Source organism: Leptodactylus fuscus, chromosome 1 (genome assembly GCF_031893055.1).
Source record: "Leptodactylus fuscus isolate aLepFus1 chromosome 1, aLepFus1.hap2, whole genome shotgun sequence".
Classification (NCBI taxonomy): Eukaryota; Metazoa; Chordata; class Amphibia; order Anura; family Leptodactylidae; genus Leptodactylus; species Leptodactylus fuscus.
Window position 1 is genome coordinate 218,603,984 of NC_134265.1, and position 16,673 is coordinate 218,620,656.

The 16,673-nt window shown below is 41.8% G+C and overlaps 1 protein-coding gene across 8 annotated transcripts in view; it reads right to left on the minus strand.

Annotated features, from left to right (window-relative positions):
* Positions 1–12,403: 12,403 nt before the first annotated feature.
* MAST3 (microtubule associated serine/threonine kinase 3) overlaps positions 12,404–16,673 on the minus strand; it is a 205,434-nt gene continuing 201,164 nt past the window's right edge. For all 8 annotated transcript variants that reach the window (XM_075282755.1, XM_075282727.1, XM_075282709.1 and 5 more), the window contains one exon: positions 12,404–15,323. In XM_075282755.1, coding sequence (XP_075138856.1) covers positions 14,272–15,323 — 1,052 coding nt within the window. In that variant the 3' untranslated portion in view covers positions 12,404–14,271. The remainder of the gene's footprint in view (positions 15,324–16,673) is intronic.

The following is a 16,673-nucleotide window of genomic DNA, read 5'->3' on the forward strand; positions in this document are numbered from 1 at the left end:
AGAGATTTACGTTTGATATCTTATGTGATGTTTGAAGGACTGGTCCCTAGGAGGAAGAGGATGTTTCCAGTCCATAACAGCGTTAAAATGCTCATCAAGAAAGAATAAAAAAACCTTGATAAAAGGTTCTCCATTCCATCTTCTCTGAAAAAAACCAAAACCCTTTAATGAGAAAGAATCTATGGAATTGGACAAGGCCCCGAGTGTGGATTCTCCAAAAGCTAAGGTTTCTAAAAGAGGCACTCTACCTTTTGAGGACCTTGGACCCTCTTAATAAGAAAGCTGTTGCTTTCCTTAGGTGTTATTGGGAATCAGCTGCATGCAGTCCTAGATGAGGGATAGATTCACTGAAAAGTGTTATCCCACCAACAAGAACTTGGAGATTTCACAGATTATGGGATAAGAAAATATAAAATATTACTTTTAATTAAATATATTAAAATAAGAAACCCTTGGCCAATCATGACTCAGTGAGAAAGCCACCATTGAGTAAAATGTGGATTGGATCTGTCCCTAGACAAGGAGTCTAACCGATTCCAGGTTATATGACCAGGTCCAACACTTGTATCACAATTGAGGACACATAGCCTCTGTTGTAGCGATATATAGGACAGCTTGGTATATATAGAAACATCTTCAGTGTTCTTCAAGGAAATAATTTATAATAAACACTTATAGACAGTCAACAACCGCACTGTATCCAATCTCAGGGGGGGGGGCTAAATCAGCTTGGAATAAGCAGCAAAATCTCTAAGCAAATAGAGTGCTGTTAAAATCCAAATGTTTAAACTGATTGCCATTTAAATAATCATAGTAGGGAGAAATAGTAAGGGTGGAGCTACAAACACATCGCAGTATTGGAAGATTAAATAGAAAGAAAATAGTTTATTCATAACAGAACAGAAGAAAACAGATTATCCATATAATCTTCCATTCACCCTATGTCCAACAGCAGCACAAGATTGGGGAACTAGCGAGTATAATTCCCTAGGGAGGGAGATCTTGGCACGTGTAAGACAAGACTGAATGACCAAAGGCAACAGCTTCAGAACAGCATCAGTCCAATGTATAGTGCCTTGCGAATGTTAAGTGGGAACTCCAAGTCACTGCAGTACAGATCTGGTCCAGGGAGAGAGAGCGTATCTCTGTCCAGGAAGTTGACACTGCCCTAGTCGAGTGGACACGCAAGAATTCAGGGACAGGCAAATCCTGAGAGCGAAGAGAACAGGAGATAGCTTCCTTGATCCATATTGATAAGGTGGATTTAGAGGCCTTGACACCTCTGTTGTGACCATAGGTGTTAATATGTAAATTTTCCGATTTTCGGAATGAGGATGTACGGTCCAGGCATATTATGAAGAGCTCTCACCAAGTCTAGTATGTGTAACCTCTCCTCCACTACTGAAGTGGGAGAGGGGAAAAAAAGGCTGGTAAGGTTATAACCTGATTGATATTGCCAAAGGAAAGGACTTTTGGCAACAATCCTTAGACAAACCTGATTTGGACTCTGTCAGGAAAAAAGGCAATACATGGCTCAGGGGCAGCCAAAGCTTGTAGCTCTCCAACCCTCTTGGCTGAGGTAATAGCCAGCAACAAAGTTACCTTATAGGAAAGGTACTTCATATCAACATCCATTAAGGGTTCAAAGGGAGGAGAACATAACCCTTGAAGCCAAGTCCTATTGTGGGACAGGGGTCTGTACATGAGGTCGGAGCCTAGAAGCCCCTCTAAGGAAACTGCTTCACCAGAGGATTTTGTGATAATCGTGTCCCTAAAAGAGCGGAAAGTGCCGACATATGTAGCTTCAAGGTTGCTGGAGTTAAACCCTTGTCCAGGCCATTCTGCAGAAACTCCAAGACCGATTCGATAGCAGAGTTGTCCATCTGTCTATTCAAACACCAATCCTAGAAATTCCAGATGATCCTCTGTTAACTCCAGTTAGTAGACTCCTCTCTTGAATAGGCTAGCATCTTTTGGACAGCCTGGGACAATCCTCTGTCTCCACATACGGCGCGGTCAACCTCCAGGTAGTGTGGTTGAACCTGTCCAGGTCCTGGCAGAGCTGTTTGTTTAGTGTTACCAGGTTCTGAACTTGTGGAAACCTCCAGTAGGTCCCTCAACATAATAAAATCAGGTGAGTAAACCATGCTATTTTCGGTCAGAATGGCATGATCACGATTGCCGAAGTCTGGTCCTTCCTGAGTTTTGTCCATACCTTCGGTATCATGGGAATTGGAGGAAAAACGTAAGCCAGTTTGAACCTCCAAGGTATCGACAGGGCATCCACCGCCAAGGGCTTGTCTTCCCCACACAGGACAGGAAAAAAACACGGGGGGTTAGGGGGTCTCTCCGGTCTCTTGTAGGGGAATTAGTCAGTTTAATTAAAAGTTCCACCTGTCCTAACAGCACACAGGGGCAGGAATACCCCAATCTTGTGCTGCTGTTGGACGTAGGGGGAAATACCCATGTTTCTCTGAAAATAAAATAAAAAAATAATTTCTCCATAAATGCGGTATGGCTTATTTTTAGGGTAGGTCTTATTTTTCAGGCACTGAAGCGAATCAGAATCTTATCTGATTTGCTCCGGACTGATCTTGTAAAATGGTTAGGGTTAGTTAGTAACTTACATTCACAAATGATGGTGCAGTGTCAGTGAGTCTTAAACTTACTGGCACTATCTCTCTCTAAACACTTTGTGTGGCAGTGGCACCTTGCCCTGTCTATCTCCTCTCCTTTACTAGGGGGGAAGTGCTGTAGTGGAGTGGTTGCATCTGTGGGAGAAAGCAGGGGTGGCACTTGACATCTAGTCATGTAGGTAGCCTACTCCACAGCACGTTAGCGGCCAAGAGGTGACACTCAGAAGGCAGGCTCAGGAGGCAGGACTCGGAAGCGGGTGAGGGGTTTTTGTCTGGCCATGGCGGGAGGTAGAGGGGCACTTGTCTTGGACGGTTGGGAGCTACAGTATGCCTACTCGCCTTCTCCATGATGTAACATGACATAACCTAGTGCTGGAAGAGCTGACTTATTTTTGGGGGAGGGCTTATATTACAAGTCTACTCCAAAAACCCTGCAAAATAAAGCTAGGGCTTATTTTCGGGGTAGGGCTTATTTTTGGAGAAACAGGACAGATAATTAGTCTAGAGATTAGATTAATGATGTAACTGAGTGCAATCACTTTTGAGCTGTGAGCACCAATCCCATGCTAGTAAATATAGACAACTAGTTTTAGCTCAATCACATCTAACTATCCTAGCAGTAATGAATTAGCTGGATAAAGGCCACACATTTCACCCACTTCTTGGGTGAGATGAGAGATGCAGAATATGATGATAGCCTAACTAGTTCCGGTATTGCAGTAAAAATGGTGGTCTCTGGTACTTTTGTGTGCTGGTGCTGACCTGTTCTTCAGCTCAGCCTTATATCCACCCTCATGTGATGTCGGCAGTCCCTTTCTCCATCAGGTGATTGGAAGGGAAGTCCTAGAAGTTGACTCCAGCCCGGGGCTGTCTGGGTTGATATGGTAACTCTGACGCTATTTCTCTGCAGAGAGTCATTGGAGGTGAAGATGAAAAGATTGCAATAATTAACTGAAGGCCATCAGGTCCAGGATGTTCCCCAAACAGGCAAATACATGTCTCTGTGGCTACAAACCAATGAAGAAATAACCATCTTTTTATGAATATGCAAATCAGCCTACAAGTGCATTGGGAACAGGTTCAACTAGATTTGTGTACCATACAAACTGTTATACAAACTGTAGTAGATAAATATTAATACATCATTGTTAAAATATTCCTTGGCAATTCTAACCTCCTCCACTGGTGGCAGCTGTATGAACACGATGGATCGTGGAGGCTCAAAACTTGAGTAATGACATCTATAGACATGAAGAAGTGAATGAAAAGAATCTATTTAGGAAATGTAAGTTTTCAATGACTGAAGTTGCTGCAGCTTTGTCCAAATTATTAAAATGAGGGAGCGTTCACACTTGTGTCTCTGTGCACACTGTGTCATTCTGCCAGGTTTCCGTCCTAAGTCCAGAGAAATTGGACAGGGGATGGCTTCCTGGCGGTCAGTTTTAAAAACCCATTAATTTGAAGCAAACCTCTGGAGAGCACACGGAGGGCTGTGCAGCCCTCCAAAGAAATGCCACCTCACACCATTACTGACCCACTGCCAAACCGGTCATGCTGAAGGATATTGCTGGCAGCAGATCGCTCTCCACGGTGTCTCCAGACTCTGTCATGTGCTCAGTGTGAACCTGCTTTCATCTGTGAAGAGCACAGGGCGTCTGTGGCGAAGTTTGGCAGTGGGTCATTAATTGTGTGGGGTGGCATTTCTTTGGAGGGCCGCACAGCCCTCCATGTGCTCGCCAGAGGTAGCCTGACCGCCATTAGGTACTGAGATGAGATCCTCAGACCCCTTATGAGACCATATGCTGCTGCGGTTGGCCCTGTGTTCCTCCTAATGCAGGACAATGCCAGACCTCATGTGGCTTGAGTGTGTCAGCAGTTTCTGCAAGATGAAGGCATTGAAGCTATGGACTGGCCCGCCCGTTCCGCAGAGCTGAATCCGATTGAGCACATCTGGGACATCATGTCTCGCTCCATCCACCAACGTCACGTTGCACCACAGACTGTCCAGGAGTTGGCAGATGCTTTAGTCCAGGTCTGGGAGGAGATCCCTCAGGAGACCATCCGCAACCTCATCAGGAGCATGCCCAAGCATTGTAGAGAGGTCATACAGGCACGTGGACGCCACACACACTACTGAGCCTCATTTTGACATGTTTTAAGGATATTACATCAAAGTTGGATCAGCCTGTAGTGTGTTTTTCCACTTTAATTTTTTTTGGGGGGGTGACTCCAAATCCAAGCCTCCATTTGTTAATAAATTTGATTTCCATTGATGATTTTTGTGTGATTTTGTACAGGACAAAGTATTCAATTAGAATATTTCATTCATTCAGATCTAGGATGTGTTATTTGAGTGTTCCCTTTTTTTTTTTTTTTTTTGAGCAGTATATATACCAACCTAACTTTTAGTATATACAAAGTAAAAAATAAATAAATAAATAAATAAATAAATAAATAAACTTTTATTATACTACATGTAGATAAATTCTGAAACTGACAAATTTGACAGTGTGGTTAATAAAGTTAGGGGGCATTCACACTACCGTCGGTGTCCGACAGGTAGTGGCCGCTCCTAGTGTCCGCTCAAAATCTGGCACGGACATTAGGAGCGGACACTAGCTGGAAAGGAAGGGCGCGGAGTGCAAAAGAACGCACCAGATGCCCATTTAAATAAATGACAGGTGTCACAGACACAGCTAGTGTCCGCTCCTAATGTCGTGAGAGATTTTGAGTGGACACTAGGAGCGGACACTACCTGTCAGACACCGAAGGTAGTGTGAATGCTCCCTTACAGAACTGTACATGATGATAATGGTCATCATCATATGAGGCACAGTCCCCAGTTTAGTACAGTAGCAAATATACAACTAAAAATAGATCATCCCAAGCAGACAGGCTTGTAGCCTAGTATAGTGATAATGTTCTTAAAATAAGTAACATAACACACATATTTATAATATTCCTGTAAAATACAATGATAGGGCTTGCTGGAACTTTATTATAGATATTATATATAGAGAGAGATATATATTATTCTCTCTAGTTTCAGCCATTTTCTAACTTCTACCTGACCTTAGTTGCCCAAGGACTCTGTGTATCTCTGTGCCTGCTGTGACAGATAAACAGCATAAGTGCACCAGTATTCCTGCTGGTATAAGAGCATAATGGGCATAATGTGTATAACAATCACAGGCTGCTACAAGGCAGAGATCTTACTGTAACAGCATACACATAGAGCACAAAGTCTTTAGGGTATGTTCACACAGAGGAATCTGGAGACAATTTTGAGTTCAAATTCCACCAGAAATATGCCTGCCATACATTTCAATGGGGGCAGATTTTCTTTCTACTAGCTGCTTTTTTCAGACAGCAGAAAATAGTATCCTCCTGCTCATTCTTCAGACAGATTCTGAATTCCCATTGAAATGAATGTGAAGCAGATTTCAGTTATTTTTCAGAATCTGCATAATAATCAGACTGCAAAATCTGCTTCAAATCCCTCCTTGTGAGTCACCAGTTGAAGAAGTCGCCTGGTGTAGGCAACTCCTGTCCAAATGCCCCATTGGATCATATGGACATCGTAGAGAGGGGTGTCCACTGCTTGGGCCCCCTTTATGAGTAAAACGCCACTGTCGCCAATATCATAAGGATTACCATTCATCTGAAGGGCCACCACGTGATTGTAGATTTGGCCAGAGGGTGCCAAGGGCAATGTGATGATCAGCCTAGGAACTGCTTCCTGAAATGTCCTTTTTATGAAAGACCTTGAGTTTCTTCCTTGCAGAAAATGCATTTTGTGCCTAGATAACTGCTGTATAGAATAATCTATCATGTATATACGCTCCTGCATTGTAGCAGCTTCAATATCAAGCAGAATCCCTACAAGGAAAGTGACATGCTATTTTCTGAATACCCTGAAGATATGAGATAAAACTGTTCTTTACTAGATATTGCAGGACTGATCACGAGAAGAACCTGTTTGCAGTGACAATCCATATGATGAAACAGGACTGACGTAAACTAGTTTATTCTAGAAATCATCCTGTACTATTCTGTCTTGGTCTTAGACGTTCAGCTGTGAGAAAGGTATGAAAATGAATAAAAATGATTCAGCTACACCCATCTAAAACTATTACTAAAGCATGATGGTCAATAATATACAGTAACACACCAGCTTCGTACTTTCTACACTATGGAAAATTCTTTTAACTTTTTAACTTAAAAGGGTGACTGATGGGGTTAACGTGGCGATCTGACAGTGTCAGGAGGGGGGTATCATATGGGGGTATAACCAGGTCATTGTATTGGAAGGGGTATAAGGGGCCATTGAACTGTATGTGGACAGGAGGAGAATATAATACTGAATGAAGGTAGAATGGGCCATGCCGTTTATACATTGTGTCCTGCAGCCATTCTACCACAGCACAGTTTCCAGTGGGGGATTTTTTTGGTATTTCACTGAGTTTCTATCATCCAAGGTCCCACACAAACCTGGAGCCAATCCTGATGTATGCCAGTTGAGGCAGATTTATGGCACAATGAACTGTGTGTGAACAAGTCACTTATAATTTTCCTAATTATTCACAGACAATGTCTGACGCCCTGGAAGGATGATCTGAGCTAATCAACTTTGCAATGGTATAAAAAAATATCTAGAGGGGTTGTCCAGCCATTAAAAAAATATTTCGAAAAAGTTCATAATGGTGTTTAAATGCCCCTCCCCCACCCAACCAATCCCATGCAGATTCCTGTGTCACCCGCCAGTCTCTATTTCTTGGTTCCTTTTGACGCAAAGAAAATGAGCACTCAAACAATCCCACTGGCTGTGACATCTCACAGCTGCATCTTGGGACTGGCTGAGGAGTCATTTGTGTGTCTCAAGTAACCAGGAAGAAGCAGAATAGGAACAATAGGGAATAGTCAGGCGTGTGATATACGACATACTGATAGGGAATGTAGATTGTGAGCCCTATATGGGACAGTGACGGTGGCACTGTACAAGTAGGCATTAAAAAATAAATAAATAAATATTTTTTTCCTTTAAACTTTATTACAAAGTTCTTGGCCTTCCCTAAATAGTTTTTCTCATTTATAAAACCCCTTTACGCTGAGACCCCACGTAACATCTTTCCTTCGCAGAATTTTACAGTCCCTGCATGGACTATTGAATCGCATCCACATCTTGGAGAAAAATATGCACGGCGGACATAGTGCGATTTCTAAAATAGTTGCGGTTTTTCCTGCAGCACTTTTTTGCTGCCGCATGTTATGTGAGGCCTTATCCTTAACCAAACAAATAGGTAGGACTATAGCTAGATGCAATATAATATGACTGCCCATGTAATTTTGGATGACAACTTTCACACAGATGGAATCAATTGAGATATTTTTTTGAATGTTGGGTGGGGTTTGTTGGAGTGTTCATATACGGCTCCAGACTGGTATCATTCATGCTATCACTAAGAGACCGCAATGTAGGTTTCGAAACGCGTAGGCTTTTCTTGTCTTCATATCCTGGATCCATGTTGTAAGATGTTTTAACTTGCTATGAAGTAAAAGTTATATTTTATTATTTAAGAATTTTGGACATACTGGATGTTTTCACTCAACTTCTTACAAGAACTAATACTTAACGTTTTTCTCCAAACACCCACCCCTCCTGTTGTCGCTAATGGTCTTTTATTCATATGGCTGGCGTAGTCACACGGGTACTGGTTCTCATTATTTAACCCCTTCCCAACATCAGCTGTAACAGTACAATGGAGGAACAGACATCTCTGTTCCCAGGGCTTTTAAGAGGTTTTCCCGCCCCAAATTAAGTTTTAATACTGGCGACTTATCCACAGAATATGTCATCAATATATGATCTGGGGGGGGGGGGGGCAATACCTGTTCCCTGCATAGATCAGCCTCCTAGTGCCAGAACCTGCTAATGTGGTCAAGTTGGCACATGCAGCACCACTTCTATTCAAGTTATAAGATCAGTGTCGCACTTCTTCAGAACCACTGCTATGCTGTACCTATTACTTGAATAGGAACTTGAATACACGCACTAACTGTCCAATAGTGGCTTTCAGCACCCGGTTGCTACAACGGCTGATCTGTGTGGGCTCTGAGTGTTGGATCTCCACAAACAGATTACCTAGCCTGTGGATGGGTCATTAATTTAGGGCCAGAAAACCCCATCTTGCCTTGGTTTTCACTTCCTGCCTTCCAAAAGCCATAACTTTACCTTTCCATTCACACAGCCATATGAAGGCTTAATTTTTGCTTGACACATTTTTACTTTTAATGCTACCATTCTGCAAAATGTACTGGGAAAAAAAAATCAGAATGAGGTGGAATTAGAGGAAAAACTGTGGTGGAATACCTGTGTTATGGCCTTTGTTTTTATGGCATTCACAGCGCAAAGTGACATGTTTCAAGTATTCTGCGGGCCAGCACGATTACAGTGCTACTAAATGTAGTTTTTTGTTACATTTTTACAATTTAAAAAAATCCCACACATTCTCACAAACACAATTTAACTTTTTTTTTTTTTTTTAAAGATATTTCCGTATACAGGCTGCAAAGGGTTGAAGCACAACAATTTTAAAGCAAATATTCATGCATGAATAATAATGGTGAACATAAACCTTGTAATAAATCTTATTTAAGAAATAGGTTTCCTTCTCAATTTAATCAGGCCGACTTACTTTTTACATATTCATTTATGGAGAAAGGAGGGGGGAAAGAAGAGACTGATGGAAAGGGCAAACCAATAGCTGCTATACTCTGCTACTCTGTGATTGAGGTAGCCTTTCTGACACTAATATACAGTATGTCAAGATTAGAGATGAGCGAGTACTATTCAAAATGTCCGTTTCAAATAGCACGCACCCATAGGAATGAATGGGCGCAGCCGGCAAGCGGGGGGGTGGGGGGTGGGGATTAAGCGGCTGGCCACCGGCAAAGTCTGCGTGCTGGCCACTTTCATTCATTCCTATGGGTGCATGCTATTGGAAATGGCCGTTTTGACTAGAACTCGCTCATCTCTAGTCAAGATACTTTACCACTGTGGTGAGGCAATAAATTGGTTAACCTTCTTCTCCTTCCCTCTCCATAGAGTTATGTGTGAGCCAGTAAACAAGCAGATTTTTTGTTGTAAAATCACCAAATTCTGACACCCATAACTTTTTTTTTCAAATATTTCTGTGTATGGTTATGTGTAAGGTTTTTCTTTTTCGTGGAGCCAGGTATCCTTTCTAGTTATACCATTTTGGGAATGCCTTGTTTTCATCACTTTTTATTAAAATTTTTATCAGAGGCGAAACAGTTAAAAAATGGCAGTTTGGCATTAATTTTTTTTTCCCGCTACAGTGTTCGCTGTATGGCAAAAATATTTGTACACTGGGCATTTTCAGACACAGGGATACCTAATCTGTATTTGTTTCACAGTATTGAAATACTTTTATATGTGTTCTAGGGAAAAGGAAGGGGGCGATTTGACTTTTTTTAAATACTTTAAAATATTTTTTTCACCTTAATTTTTTTTTTTTTTTTTTAAGAAGGTCTGATAACTGATGCTATGCATTCCAATGCTAATGCATTGTAATATATCAGCATTTAAATGGCAAGCTGCATAAAGCAGCCTGCTGCACAACTAAATGGCAGAAAACCTTCACTAGGCTCCCAGGTGTCGTGGCAACAGGACACTGGTCCCAGATCTCGTTTTGAGTGCTGGTAATCAGTGGCAAAATGAAGCCTTGGTCAAAACTCACCGAGGTGCTGGGGGATGTTAATGCCTGCGATCAGCACATGCACTGATCACGGTCATTAGTGCCAGGTCTCTGTTGTATAAAAGCTCCTACTATTAAAACAGATTTTGGGAAAGGGTTAAGAAATTTTAGTGGGAATTGGATTGTGGACCCACTGTGACACTTGACTGATATGACTTTGGGCCACTCCCAGGGCTTTATCTAACTAGCTTCTGTGGTTTTATCCCTTTAACTCCTATAGGCTGACCCAGCATTGGGAGTACACAACAGAAATGAGAAACAACCACACAATGTGAATCAGAGATAAGCTAGTCAGTGGCTGTGTCTGTTAAAAGCAATAGTACGCCAGTGAGCGCAGAGTGCCGACATGACAGATATTTTACAACGATTCTTATATTCACATATACTATTCATTAATGAAAAATGGTTTTATAGAAGGAGGTATGCTTTAACACCTCAGATGCTGCAGTTAGATGCACTCATGGCATCTGTGGGGTCACTTTCACCTCCACATCAAAGGTCCGAACAGCTCCAACGTGGCAAGATCGCTGTAGAACAGACCTGGGCAAAGTCCAGCCCCCGGGCCATATCCGGCCCACTGACTGATTCAGACCGGCCCGCACAGCTTTGACTAGGAAAGCGTGTATAGGGGGCGTGTCTTAGTGCCAGCAGAAGATGAAGACGTGAGTGTGGCATAAGGTACTAGAGATGTAAGGTGAGATGCAGGGTGGAGAGTGTGTGTGTGTGTGTATCTGTCTGTATGTGTGTGTCTATATGTGTCTGTCTATATGTGTGTGTGTGTGTGTGTATCTGTATGTGTCTATATGTGCGTGTCTGTATGTTTGTATATGTGTGTCTGTCTATATGTGCGTGTCTGTATGTGTGTCTATATGTGTCTGTCTATATGTGTGTCCGTCTATATGTGTCTGTCTACATGTGTGTGTCTGTGTGTCTCAGTAACCTAGGGGCAGAGATGGAAGGGGAATGTTATACTAGGGCAGAGATGGCAGATGGAGGGGGAGACATGAAACTAGGGGAGAGATGGAGGGGGGGGGGGGGGTACATGAAATGGGGAAAATAAAGAGGGATATGAAACTGAGGGAGAAATGGAGGGGGGGGGACATGAAACTGGGGGTAGATGAAGAGGGCACTTAGACTGGGGGGACATTAAACTGTGGAGGAAGCTGGAGGGGGACCTGTCTGCCTCTAGTTACCCCCAGTTTAATGTCACCCTCCAGCTACCCCTACGGTTTAATGTCTGCTTCCCGATTTTAATGTCCCCCTCTAGTTGCCCCAGTTTCATGTCCCGCTCCAGCTGTCAATTTATTGCCCCCCTTCAACTACCCCCACTGTTTAATGTCCCCCTCCAGCTGCTCCAGTTTCGTGTCCCCTCTAGTTTCCACTAGTTTATACTGGGGCACCAGGAGAGGGACTTAATACTGTGGGGCAGTTGGAAGGGAACATTATAATGTACGGGTGACTGTAGGAGGATTATACTTTGTGGGGTCACATGGAAAGATGATTGGGAATGGGCGGAGTCAACGTAGAACTGGGTGGAGCTAAATTTGCAGTGGCGCGGCCCTCTAGCATAGTTTCAATTTCTTATGTGGCCCCATGGGAAAATTAATTGCCCACCCCTGATGTAGAAGGTGCTATTGCACCCAGGAGCCTTCTGAAGACTCCTAGACCTGAAACAATAGTAATACAAGAATTTTAGCATAGACTACAATACAGTAACATTGCAGTTTATGGTATGAAGGCATTAGGCATCCCTCTATCACAAAATTCCAGACTGTAAGGGCAACATGGCTCAGTGGTTAGCACTGCAGCCTTGCAGCAATGGAGTCCTGGGTTTGAATCCTGCCAGGAACAACATCTCAGTATAAAAGCTGTACCTATGAGATTCGCAGGTAACTGATGTTTTATCAGACTGGCTCAGTGTTGTTCCTGTCTGATGGACAGCCCAGCGCAAGTGTGAATCTAGCCTAAGGCAAAATTTAACTTAGCATGCCTCTTTTACCCCAACATTTGCCATCTAGGAAAAAAGGGACGACTTTGTAGATTAGTTTGCTGGTTAATAGATTGGTATGGTAATTTGTACCAAAATTGTAAAGGCAGCATTAAATATTTCATTAGATAGGCAAGTTGTATTTATCCACCAACAATTAATCAGACTAAGGAAACTAGAAATTTTCAGACATAAAACATGTATTATATGTTCCCTATACAGCTTATGTTGCATGCTTCACATTGACATGTTTCCACCTCTGACATAAATTTCTATAAATTACTACATAAATTTTCCCCCAAATAATTTTATTGTAACCGTTGTTGCAGTGTTATTATAATGCAAAATATATATAGGTTAACATATACATGTTTATGTATTGACCAAATATATACTTGTATATATGAATGCAAAATAAAGTATTCACATATACTGTAGCACACAAAGTCTTCCAAAACGTGTTTTCATTCATTATAAAAATAATTATTCTGGTAATCCGCACAGACAAAAATACCAACACAAATGCATAATAAAATGAATGAGCACAAAGCATAACTAAACTTTCATTATGTAATATACTTAACAAATGTTGGCTCCTTTCTGTGAAATCCTGCATTTTTCAATCTTTCCCTTGCTTCTCTATTTAGAACTGTCCTCCGCTTCTCTTTGTATATGGAGTATGGGGCCGTGTGAAATAACAAGAAAATGAGCATTATAAAATGTAAAATTTTCTTTTGGTGTCATGTGAAAGAGGAGACTCTCACAATTCACACAATACTAATAAGTATCTGTATCATTTACAGAGATATCACAGTCAGGATTGGGATATATATTATGCAGCTGTAAAGCCAGTAAATATATACATAGCCATTTGAATTGACTCCCCCACCCTCATTTTCTCTTCATTTCACACAGCCTGTAAACCCTATACAATGAGAAGTAGGGAATAACTCACAAAAGAGATGAGAGGTTGAAAATTGCAGGATTTAACAGAAAGGAGCTAAAATTTCCTAATGACACAAAAACTGCCAGAAAATCTGAAGTTGTCTGAAATTTTAGCTATGCTTTAAAACAAGCTCAGATATTTTCATCGTCATCCCCATAAAAAAAAAGTATTGGTAAAAAGTTGATTATTCAGTCCACATACTCAAGCAAATATGTCCCGTGTCACTGAAGAATCCTGTTCGGTTTGTCCTGTCCTAAAATGCGGTTGTCATAGGCGGCTTAGGAATTTGCATGCATGTGTTATTTTCAGTACTGTTAAGTCAAAGGACAAAAAGTGATTCTACATTTTGTAATAATGTGGTGGGAGATTTTGATCTGTCCTTTAGGGTCAAGAAGTGCTCCTTAATTTCTTGCATAATCCATTGCTTTCAGGTATTATCAGAGTTTTAATTTTAATATTGTAGATATAGTATTAGAATCCAAATTCACAACTTGTAAACTTGACTGTCACCGGTTTTCATGATAGAAAACCATTCAAAAGTCATTTAGAAAACAGTATAAAAGATGCTGCCTCCCGCATGATTAGTATTTGTAACATAGTAAATCTAGAATATTGAAGTGAAAGCACTGAATGACTAACACGGATGACACATTTTCAACTTGAGCATGAATTGTATAGTAAAAAAAACAAAAACAAAGAAAAAAAACAATGCATGCCACTGAGGTCATATATAAATACAAGTACAATAAATTGGTTTACAAAGTATCAAAACCATACCATGAAAGTTAAATTACATTAAAAAAAAAGTAAAAGTACTGTAAAACTCTTTTTCTCTAGGCTCACACTTGAAATCCTGTAGACATCTCTTGTGTGAGGTTTCAAAAGCACTTAGTTCATTGGTAAAGTTGCAACCACCAAAACTTCTCAGCTTGTTTTCTTTACAGGCTGCTCTGTTTGTTCATGGTCCTTGCCGTTACCCGCTTTGTGACTTTCTAAGTGCACATCTGTGCTTACAGAAAACAGCTGCATAGGAGTAAGATGACCCTTGGCATGTCTTTCTGGACTGGCAGCTGAAGGCTCTGACAACCAAGACACAAGAGGGCTTCTGTCTCTGCTTGTAGGCTGCAGGGGATAAAATGCTTGACACTCCCAGTGCCCAGAGGCCTTGTCTTGCTCCTCACTTTCAGAGGTCTGAACAGCAATTTGTGGCACCAAACGGCACTGCTGTTCATGGGCTGCAATAACTGATGATATACTTGCTGGTCTTGCCTGTACCCACGAGGTTTGGTGTGGCAGTCTTTCCCATAACATGGAGTTGCCCTCTGGTTTATTTCCTTCAGAAACACATTCACCCCCGGGCACTGTATCCTGATCATCAAAGCTAACTTCTTGCACAGCTTCCTGCTTTTTGAAGGAATCCCTTCTCTCCGAGAGATTAAGCCTCCTCATAACTACTACTTCTGTTTCACGCTCATGTTTTTCTGTTCCCCAGTCTTTATTACGGCTACTATTTTCAGATGTACCATTTGTGCAATCAGACAATTCCTCGCAGGACTGAATTTCTGGAGGTGTTGTCTTGCGACCACAATTAAAGTGGCTGACCATCTTTTCTACTGACTGTACTCTTTTTAAAAGAGGCGAACGAGGAGCTTCTGTTGCTCTGCTACGTGCTCCTTGTCGTACAATGGCAGGGGGTGACAATGTCTTGCCTTGGAAAACCCCATGACTGTTCCTTGAAAACCCAGGTAACAAAGGAGAAGGAGAACGTTGTGGCGAAGATGGAGCCTGGTGAGCAGGTGATGGCGTGCAAGCCAGCGGAGATGGTGGAATGCTGCTTGTGGACTTCCTTCGTCCTACTTTGTAACGTTGTCCACTGAGTTTCGGAGCTAAACACTGCAAGGAATTGGGTCGAATATGACCAGCAGGTGAGCTTGGTGTACTAGAGCATGGAGATGTACTTTGAGGTGACACATTATCTAGTGAGCAAAAAAAAATTCAGTTAAAAAGTGTCACTGATGCAATAAATATGACTATCTATCTATCCATCTACTGCTCAAATCGAAATTGCAGCATAAAGAAGGAAAATTCTTGGAATTATGGAAATCGCATGATTGATACATTGACACTATTGGAACCAGTAAATCATGCTTACTAATCCAATAAATGTGTGTAGATGAAGAAAAATCCCACAAGAGTGTGACTAAAATACATATTTATTGATACTGAACTACTACTGTTTCCACCATCTAATAGATCTGTCCCTGATATATCCATTGCAGTCTCAGGCCTTACTACTGTATAACTCCTAGACAGCATGTCCGCTGCCTCGGGGTTATGTTTGACTCAGACCTTTCCTTCACCCATCATATTGAATCGCTCGCACGCTCATGTCACCTCCACCTCAAAAATATCTCCAGAATACGCCCTTTCCTCACCAGAGATACACTAAAGACACTTATTGTCTCTCTGATTCATTCTCGCCTTGACTATTGTAACTCCTTACTCATCGGTCTTCCCCTCACTAAACTCTCCCCTCTACAATCTATTCTGAATGCAGCGGCCAGGTTCATCTATCAGGATTGACGCTACAGCGATGCCTCTGGTCTGTGCCAGTCACTACATTGGCTGCCTATTCATTACAGAATAAAATATAAAAAGTTATATCACTCTCATCCACAAGGCTCTCCATAATGCCGCACCTCCCTACATTTCCTCCCTCATCTCTGTCTACCGCCCAACCCATGCTCTCTGCTCGCTCAATGACCTAACACTCACATCCTCTATTACTAGAACCTCCCACGCTCGTATAAAAGACTTCTCCTGAGTTGCACCACTTCTCTGGAATGCTCTCCCCTGGACAATCAGATTAACTCCCAATTTCTACAGTTGCAGATGCAAAATAAAGACGCATCTTTTCAGACAGGCCTATCACAATTTCTAATGTTAACCCTTCCATAACAATAAGAATCCCCAAAATTTAACCCTTCTCTGTCCCCGCTCCCACATTACCCCACATGATATGATGCCATTTTAGGCTAACTTTATAGGTCCAAGCACCATCCACATGTTAAAGGACATGACTGGTGATGGCTTATACAGTTTTATGTTTGTGTAATGACAGTAACCCATATTACAAAAGTGTCTGACCTCTGTGTAAGCAATACCGCCCCTGCCACCTCTTGTGTCACCCCCTCTACCTCACAGATTGTAAGCTCTTGCGAGCAGGGCTCTCAGTCCCATTGTGTGAAATGACTTTCTTTGTTATAAAACACGTATGAAGAAAAGATATGGGATGGCACTGCTGATTCTATTTGTTTATAAACATA